The sequence below is a fragment of the Sciurus vulgaris genome (assembly GCF_902686455.1).
Source record: "Sciurus vulgaris genome assembly, chromosome: 5".
In the NCBI taxonomy this organism is placed as follows: Eukaryota; Metazoa; Chordata; class Mammalia; order Rodentia; family Sciuridae; genus Sciurus; species Sciurus vulgaris.
In genome coordinates, this window is record NC_136465.1 from 94,036,398 (window position 1) to 94,046,240 (window position 9,843).

The 9,843-nt window shown below is 39.3% G+C and overlaps 1 protein-coding gene across 1 annotated transcript in view; it reads left to right on the forward strand.

Moving 5' to 3' along the window:
* Positions 1 to 8,296, forward strand: part of SSPN (sarcospan) — a 33,787-nt gene extending 25,491 nt beyond the window's left edge. Inside the window, exon 3 of the mRNA XM_079139459.1 lies at positions 5,352 to 8,296. Coding sequence (XP_078995585.1) covers positions 5,352 to 5,717 — 366 coding nt within the window. The 3' untranslated portion in view covers positions 5,718 to 8,296. The remainder of the gene's footprint in view (positions 1 to 5,351) is intronic.
* The last annotated feature ends 1,547 nt before the right edge of the window (positions 8,297 to 9,843 follow it).

The following is a 9,843-nucleotide window of genomic DNA, read 5'->3' on the forward strand; positions in this document are numbered from 1 at the left end:
TATAAAAGAGCAAAGTACTGATGCTTTTCAGAATCGTGCTGTACTTGGGCATGGTGGTCCACACCTCTAATTCCAGTGAGTTGGGAGCCTAAGTCAGAAGGATTGCAAGTTCAAGTCCAACCTGGGCAATTTAGTGAAACCCTATGTCAATATAAAAAAATAAGAAAAGCCAGGGATGTAGCTCAGTGATAAAGCACCCCTAGATTCAATCCCTCTACTGCAAATAAGGAAACAAATAAATAAAATTTAAAAAGCATGATGTAGAAAGGACATTAATGGAACATAGAACATTTACATTATATTAATTAATGAAAAAAAGCTGCTTACACAAAATTTATCATATGATTTTACAGAAGAAACACAATCTTTTACTGTGCATAAAAATAGTTATCCATGAGTGGTGTGATTATAGCAACATTTTATAGTTTTATCCAATTTTGAAAGATTCTCCAATAGTGAGACATAACTTTTCTAATTAAAAAATAATAGGCACTCCCTTTAAAAAAAATTGTGAAGGTTTAAATTTTTGGTACAAATATCTACATTTGAAAATTTTACTTTTTGTGTCTAAGGACTTTCCTTAAAAGAAGAAGCCTAAATACAGCAAAGCCTCAGTTCAAGTTTAAGTTCAAGTTTTTTGTTGAGGTCTGACTAAAGGAGGGTTTGGTGATGGAAGGAAGGAAGCAAGCTGGCCTGATTTTAAAAAAAAAGGTCTGTTAAATTACAGGAACTTCATTCTGTAGGTGAAAAAACCCCTAAACTAGGTTTTCATTAATTTATGTGCAATACCCTCATTTTCCCTCACAGATGATCCCAGAAAACAGCAGAAGGAAATGCCTCACTTTCAGAGAGACCCCTAAAGGCATCTCAACGTCTGCACCTTAGTTAAAATAAGGAGCAAGGAGAAAAAAGGAAAAGAAAGAAAAAAGTCACTGCCAATGTCAGCTAGGTTGAGAATTCCCCACTAGAAAGATCTCATTAGTTACCTATTTTTTTTTTTTCACCTGTGACAGACATTGACAAATACTGAGGCACTTTCTCTTCCTCTGAATGTGACCTTTAGTGATGCTTGCTGCCAGCAATCTAAGGTGCAGGCTGTAGTACGTTCAGGTCCAAAATGAGCTTCACCCCTCTCCAGGTTTTCCAGTGGCCCTACAGGACACAGTCAACTTCCCCTGTGCTCCTTATGCCCCTTTTTAGGAGGAACAGGAATGAAAAGCATCCTAGGTGTTTCTCACCAGCACAGTTGCGTTGAGTGCCCCCATATTGGCACCCTGGCTTAAGCTTTGTCTGAGAATTTCTTTCCTCCTGTGGAATTCCCACATAGCCAGGGCAAGCAATCAGGCGATGGTGACAATCTCCTTACGGCCAGGGCGCGCGCGCGCACCGCTCCCCCGACCCCGCCTCGCGCCCAACACACATTCTTTTTCCCTTTGGCAGACCCTTGATGCCACCAACGCTTTCCTCTTTTCTCCCTGGCCTCTACCCCTGGGCTGGGCGGTCCATCTGGCTGTGGATCGCGCCTCCTGCCTTTCCCTGCTTTCTCGGGATGCACCTGGATTTTCAGAAACGTGTCGAGTTCATGTGCTTGCGGGAACATTCCAGTGCACAGCTAAGAAGCCCCTGGGCTGCTACCGCACCATTCTCTTGTGCGGTGTGCAGAAGGGTCTTTATCATTCAGGCCACCGGGGGAGGTAATTAAATTGAAGCAAAACCACCCTTCTCCCGAAGTCACCGAACGTGAAAGCCGCAGCCGGGTACCAATTAGAGAGAGGCAGGGAGCGAAGGAGCGAGCAAGCAGAGGCCCGCCTGGTGCTGCTGTTATATAAGCACCCGGGGCCACCGCGCCTCCGCCCGCTGCGGAGCGCCAGACCGCTGGCTGACACCCGCAAGACGAATGCCTCCCGCGCCGGGCTGTTATTAAGATATATTTGCTTGGATTCCCAAGGTCATCGTACACACTTTCATTGATAGTTATTCGTGCAGTGTAGGTAAAACAAGCCACTTGATTTTAAATTATGGATTCTAACCCGGAAGCTTGTTGCTGTCATATGAGTTTAAAACCATGAAGAAAAAATGCTACAGTGTTGCAGATGTAGCCCACAGGCTTTGGCGGATCAAGTTTATATTTATGACCTAAAATGGATAAGAAACTTGATTCTGTGGCTTCCTCCTGTTTACTGATGTTTTTCGGGTGGGAGAAGCAGAGGCACTATGTGTATGTGAATTTGTTCATATTCAAAGAAGCTAAGGGGCATGCATAGCTTCTCTTGTACTCTTGCTGGCTTCTAGCATATTTAAGAGGCTCGATTCAAATTGAGCAATCACTGTGTTTGTGTTAATGTTTACATCCATTCTACAAGCCACGTGTGTATTGTTACTCCCACATGACAGAGTAAGACAAAGACAGTAGCATTGATATGCTGAGTCCTGTGGACTGGCAATCCTTTCCGTTCTCTACTAATTTATTTATTTTACAAATACCTAAACAGTGCTACTATGCACCAGGCTAAGCCTTTTGCAGATGTCAACTCTTTTGATCCTGATAATATTCCTATGAAGTTGGTACTATTATGATCATCATTCCAAGTTTACAGATGAAGAAACACAGGTGCACCTGGATTGATTAATTTGCCCAAGGACCGTAGCTTCTGAGGGGTGAGCCAAGTTCTGTCTCAGTTTGATACCTTGATTCATGCCCTTAACTATCACCCAGTACTTCTGTGCATTTATCAAATGGTCTTGGGCAAATCTTTTAATTTCTGAGCCAAAAAAGTATCCTTTCAAAAATAAGCAAACTTGCAGGGCATGATGGCACTCACATGTAGTCCTAGCGACTCCAGAGGCAGGGAGATCACAAATTTGAGACCAGCTTCACCTATTTAGTGAGACCTCCTAGTAACTTAGCAAGGCCCTTTCTCAAAAGACAAAAAGGGCTGGGGATGTGGTTCAGTGGAAAAGTTCCCCTGGGCTCAATCCCCAGTACCCAGACACTGAGAAGAATTTAAAAATAGGCAAAACTTCCATTTTCAGCAAATGGACTTTTGTCTCCAGTGAGTATTACAGAAATCTACTATTTAGGGGCTGGGGTTGTGGCTCAGTGGTAGAGCACTTGTCTAGTATGTGTGAGGCCCTGGGTTCGATTTTCAGCACCACATATAAATAAATGAATAAAATAAAGGTCAATCAACACCTAAAAAAAAATCTTTGAAAAAATCTACTATTTAAGGGTGTGCGTCTATGAGGGTGTTGAGGTGATTACAAGATCTACCCATTCCATTCATTGGTGGCCATAAAATGTATAGAAAAAAACCTGCATTTGAGGTCTTTCTACTAAGCAGATGACTAGCCGATGGGAAATTATCACTTTAACTTGGACCTTCTCTGCTGGTAGTTATGAATGAGGAACTGATGTTCCCAGAGCAAATAGGTCCCAGCTCTCTGCTGGCTACAACAGAAACAGCTGCAGTGGGTATGCTCACACAACACAGCCAACACAATTTGGCTCTTGGCATCAAATGTTAAAATCGATCATCAAGTCTGAATGCTTCAGAGCAACCCAGAACATTTCAAGATTCTGTTCCATTAGCTGCACACAATAAACCCATACCTTTAAGCCTAAACACTCCATTTTTGTATACAATATAGTAACTAAACATACTGGGGACAGGAACAAAGCACTGCTTTCAATATAGCAAATTACACATTTCCTTTTTAAATTTTATAATACTGCCACTTTGTATTTATCTGGCTCACTTCCTCCAAGGAACACCAAACATATTGACTATAAATTATCCTTGTTAGGGTGCCTGAGATATAAGATGCTTCTATAAACTGTTTCACAGATGAAGATACTTGGGTTACATCTGACAACCCTTTGAATGGTCTGAAAAGATTATCTTTAATGAGAAGATTCAAAGAATTTATGCACTTCCTAAGATATACTAAGACAAAAATGACTTTAACCAGTTCTACAATTTTTCCAGTGACTGCAGATACCCAATCAAGCTGCATGTGATCTCGAACAGATTGCCTCACAAACAGAAATACATGGTTAGGGCACCTGCAGCACACACATACCTTAAATAAAAATTTGACTATTCCATATTTAATATTAGAAAACACTTAAAATTGTCACTGTTTGGAAAATCACTCATTTAGATGACTTTCATACATATATTTTATATTTTTATGTATGTGTTATTTTAATTGACATGTAATTGGAAGTGGAAGGAGGGCATAATCTTTTCTGAACTACTTTAATCTGAAGAAATGACTGGAACTAACCTTACCTTGGGACGTTCCCAAGGAGGACTGCTCCTTTTAAAGAATGACGTTTGACTGTGGTAACATAAATCTTAAATTATGAACTATGGATGCTAAGTCTGAGGTCTGCAAAGTCTGATCCTTTCTAGAACCTCAGCAGGTGCACCACTAAGAAAAACATTTCCAGTAGGTGAGTCTAATCACAAGAACATTTCTTGTCCTGTATGAGAGATTTTGTTGTGGCCATGTCAATGGGAGCCAACAATTTTTGGTCAAAACATTTCAGATTTAAGTAAGGTGAATGACTAAACTGTTCAGAAATTCCAGTTTTTTTTTTTTTTTTTTGCAGAAGAATTAAAACTTTAAGTAGTCACTCTCAATCCTGATGCTAACAAGTAGGTCAACAGTATTCAGAGCCGTTGTGACTGGGGAGCTATTTAGAGTTTATTTTCACACCCAGGAACTACAGGTTTTTAGCGGAACATGGGTGATGATCCTAACATCAAGTCACCTTTCTCCTGGAGCCATAATTTTCTTCTCTCAGTAAGCTCTTGCTTGGGTCCCTGGTATTTCTGGATGTAGTTTGGCAACCACCACATGGAAAGTCTTTTTTCATTAACGTGTATTCTTAGTTGATCAGTTACTGATAATTTTGGCCAACACAGTGTTTGCATTACAGAAACCTGTTCTTGACTTCCTAGTCTTGTTATCAGCAGCTCTTGATTTCAAAATAAGCACAATATGTCATCCAGGAATGGCTTTGTCATTCAGGATTCGTTTTAAACGACTTGCTACATCTAGACACCAACCATCCCACAATGAAGCTAATGCAGTTGGCTCAGTTCACAGAAAGGGCCCAACATCTGTATGGCAAATGGTATATGGGTCAGGGTTTAAGGATTGCTTGCTAATAAACAAACATGAAAGTTATTTCCATGTCTTGGGTGCTATGTTTCTGAGGAGAGCAGCCCTTCTGTCAGAGAGCTTCCTGAGAGAAGAAAAAGAGTGGTGTTCATTAATTAACTTTGTAAACAGTCACCCCATGTTCCTTATAACCAGAAAGTTTTTCTTCTGCTTTCTTGCAGCTGTTGTACTTTGTGCTGAGCGCCCTGGGCCTAACGGTCTGCGTGCTGGCGGTGGCATTTGCTGCCCACCACTATTCGCTGCTCGAACAGTTTACCTGTGAGACTGCGCTTGACTCCTGCCAGTGCAAACTGCCCTCCTCGGAGCCGCTCAGCAGGACCTTTGTTTACCGGGATGTGACTGACTGTACCAGCGTCACTGGCACTTTCAAAGTGTTCTTACTCGTCCAGATGGTGCTGAACTTGGTCTGCGGCCTGGTGTGCTTGTTGGCCTGCTTTGTGATGTGGAAACATAGGTACCAGGTCTTTTATGTGGGTGTCAGGATGTGCTCCCTGACAACTTCGGAAGGCCAACAGCAAAAGGTCTAACAGTTTTTCTCAGAGGTGGAGAGAAAACAGCACATGGAATAGCTGAGGTGGAAACAAAATGTTTTTTTAGAAAGTAAAGTTTGACAATAAATACTATTTACCATTCTAAATGAATATTTTTATATTTTCCAGGAAAACAAAAGAGCATTTCTTCAGGTTTCTATTGCGTTTTAAAAATTCTTGTGAGGAAAACAAAATTCAGATTGATTTAGGGAATATTAGAAGTTAAAAGAACACTGAACAGGTAAAGAAGGACACAGATCTATCTTTGCAATGTGGAGTTTATTCCTGACACTCATTTTATCCCTTACCCAACTTCTTTCCTGTTAGTCCAGTTCGGTGGTATGAATTGGCACTTTGGGCTCACTTGCTACAGTGTGTAGTATCTTCTGGTCCTTGCCACCTTGCACCACGGTTCTTGTGGTGTCATGGAGAAAGGCAGGGTAGGGGAAGAGCCGAATGTCCAGGCTGAATCTTTTTATTTTCCCTGGTAGAGATGTCTTCAAGGCATGAAATAGCTTTACAAAAGCGGAGTAGAAAAGGAAGAGACTTTGCAAAAGGCTAAATAATTATAACCACCTGGGCTGGGGCGGCGGCCTTTTTAGCTTCCTGGGTTTGGCTGTGTGAGTAGATCACTCGCCGAATGCTTTGGATGATTGTCTGCTTCTCAATAAGTGAAAGGTGGTGGTAGTTGTATTCTTAATGATGTAGAAGGTTTAAAAATAATTACATTATGCTTCTATTCTATCATCTAAAACAAATCATTAAAACTAATTTCTAGCTAATTGTTAATTATAATTATGCTCAGAAGTCTATTTAATGAGCTCTGGCTGTACTTAGGCAGCACTGCCGGTGTTAAGAGAAATTACTCTCACAAGAGAAGATGCCTAAAGATCCTTTTAAAGATCCTTTTTTTTTTTTTTTTTTGGAAGCCAAGCATTATAAGAAAAGAAAAATTATTAATAGATTAAAAGCACTCACTTAAACAAAAACAAAAGCATTTGTCATAGAAAATGTTCTACAAATGGCACATTTGCAATATGTTGAAAATTATCTCTCTTGGCAACTAAATACCTTTGAGGAAGATTGGATTCTGCTTGATGAGCTCTATTCATAAAACTTTATTTGATACATAATCCTATTATTGATTTGTATGCACAGTCAACTTGAAGACTCAGTGTTTTGAAGTGCTTATTTGAGAAGTTTGTCCATTGATTTTTTTGTTTTGTTTTGTTTTGTTTTTGAGACAAAGTCTCACTATTTTGCCCATGTTGGACTTGAACTAATGTGCTCAAGTGATCACCCATCTCCACTCCAGAGTAGTTGGCATTATAGGCATTTGCCACTGTAACCAGCTCTGTTTTGCTTTTTGACTGACTATGACTAAAAACAAGTAGCCTGTGATAGAAGGCTTTGCTCTGTTGCTGTTGTTGTTACTATTATTATTGAGTTCTGAATGATATAATTGTTTCAAGAAGGAGTTCAAAATGGAAATTCATGCAGCCTAAATGCTATCAAGAACTTTCTCTATTAGTACACTCTGTTGAAAGCAGAACTGCGAGGTAATGATTGAGCTCAATTTGCCTGTTTCCATTGCTTATTGTTATACTTTAATAATCACAAAGTTCAACCCCAAAAGCAAATATGTTCTTTGAGGATAGATGAATAATTCCATTGGTTATGATAATTGTGTCAATTTCTGCAAAATATAAATATCCAAATAAAAAAGGATATGTTCAGTCACAGAGGATTGTAAATATATTTTTATATCCTCTAGATGAAACACTTGATTAACAGATGTTAAAAACCTTTTTATGTTTTGACCTGCTTTACAAATGGCCTTCTTACACAGCAGGTCAGGCCAAGGAGGAACATTGGAGAACTCAGTGGGTAAGAGTCTGAAGCAGAATTGACTACACACAAAAATTATCCTGACAGAATACCAAACCTCTTGAGGATGACCTGAGAAGTCCTTTGTGCCCTGTTAAAAAAAATCCCAGTAACTTAATCCTTTCTGTTTTTTGCTAATGTTTGCTACATGAAGAAAATGACAGAGAATCTGGAATGTGGCAGGTTGTCCTTAAAAGAGTAGGAAAGTACTGATTTAGTTCTAGCTACCATCAATCAGGCATCCCTGGAAGCACACCCTGAATATCTTTAGCAACTTTTTATAGGAACACTATAGGTTTTTATATAAGAAAATTGAGATTCTACACATCATTAAGGTGCTCTATGATTTCAAATGATTCACAGGGTATTCCAAATGTTAGAAAAACTTTAGCTTTTTTGCTTCCTTTGTATAAATAATGCAACCAATAAAAGCTGACTTGGTAATAAGCTTGATAATAGTATGTCGAATAGTCAGGAGATGTGTGTGTGTGTGTGTGTGTGTGTGTGTGTGTGTAGTGGGAATTTTGCTGTTGTGGAATCAAATCATTCTTAAATCCCCAGAGAAAAAATGTAAACAAAAAGAAGGAACAAAACCAAAAAGAATGAAACAATTCCTTTGCTGAGAGCTCGCTGTATATTGATACGTGTAAGAATTGTGTTGCATGAATAACAAACTGCATTGGGCTGGATTTGAAGTATTTTGATGTTATGTTTTGCAAATATTGAAGTTACAATAAGGGCAACAGGAAAGGAACAGACACACAGCTTTATACTTAGCAAAATGTTACATTGAAAATCTGACAAGAAGCCAAGATGGTGACTGTCTCCTCTTCTAAACCATAAAACAGTAAGATTTGCGCAATCCTCCTCCTCTCCCACCTCCTTCAGGAGTATTAAATGAATCAAGACTTTGGAAAGAAGAGGAAACAGCCGGGACTTGGCAGTACTTGAAATAGGAGGAATACAGCAGCCTAAACGTACAGACTTTGTCACGGAGCCCACTCGATGGGTCTGTGCCTTCACGTGACCACCATCTGTGCCTCCCTCGCGACATCCAAATGTGTGTAGGCAGAGCCTTGGAGCCAAGCCTAAAAACACAGCTACGCCAGGGCCCTAGAAACTGTAGTCAAGTAATAGGCCTAACTTTTTTTCCTCTTTGAATTAGAAGTATAGATGATCTCTTCTGAGGGGATTCCATATGCACACATCAGAGTGTTGTTCTGACAGGAAAAATCCATTATATAGGCATTTTCTATTCATGTTCAAGACCTGAGGATCTTTTGATATTCTTGTACTTCTCTTCTCATGTGCAGTATATTTGGCATATTTTTATAAAATTGTAGTAAAGACTAGGATAGAGTGTGTCCAAGGAAGATTCTCAGGGACAACTGTGGTTACTGAAAAATCAGTTTAAAAACTGCCCTGCAAAACAAATCATACATGAAACATGCCTTTATATTTTCTAATGATTATCTCTGAACTATAGCCACATGGCTATCCATTTCTGTAAATCTGCTATCAGTTCTTAACATACTCAAAAATCTCATCATGTTTTTAGATGTACACTGTATATTCAGGATATACAATAGCCAAATGGTCTCACAGTGGAAATATTCATTTGAATGAATATTTGGATGAACTTAGTGGTTTAGCCTTTGACATAAATATCTTGATTTGGTTTTTTTCCTGATTTTCTAGTAGTTTATTATCTCAAATTATTATTATCCCTTTCAAAAATAATAGCATCTTGCTTTGGTGTTGTGGTTTATTCTTCTGGCCTTGATCACATAGTGAGTATAATACCAAGTATTTCTACATGTTTGAGGTGGTGGTTTTTAAAGGAGATGTGTATAAGTAGGTTTTCTTTATTAATAAAATTTCCATAATCCTTGGACACACTGCATTGAGATGTGCTCTAAAGTGACTGGTGCACACATAATCTCTCGGGTTAGTATACTTCAAAAATCTGGCATGGAAACCCAATATCATTTTGACTCTTTTGTCCCAGGGACTGTCCCTATTTGGCGACTCTGGTCCATCATAGAAGTCAAGATTATAACCACTCCCCAGGCAGTGAGTCTGAACTGGAAAAAAAAATCTCTTGAAAGGTACCTGGAATGTTACTTCTTAACTTGTATGATCTAAGGTCAAATAAAGCCTGGCCCAAAGAATTATATACATGCTGAGGGTCACACGTTTGCGTCACATGGCCTTTTCCATTTCAAGTCAGAATTCA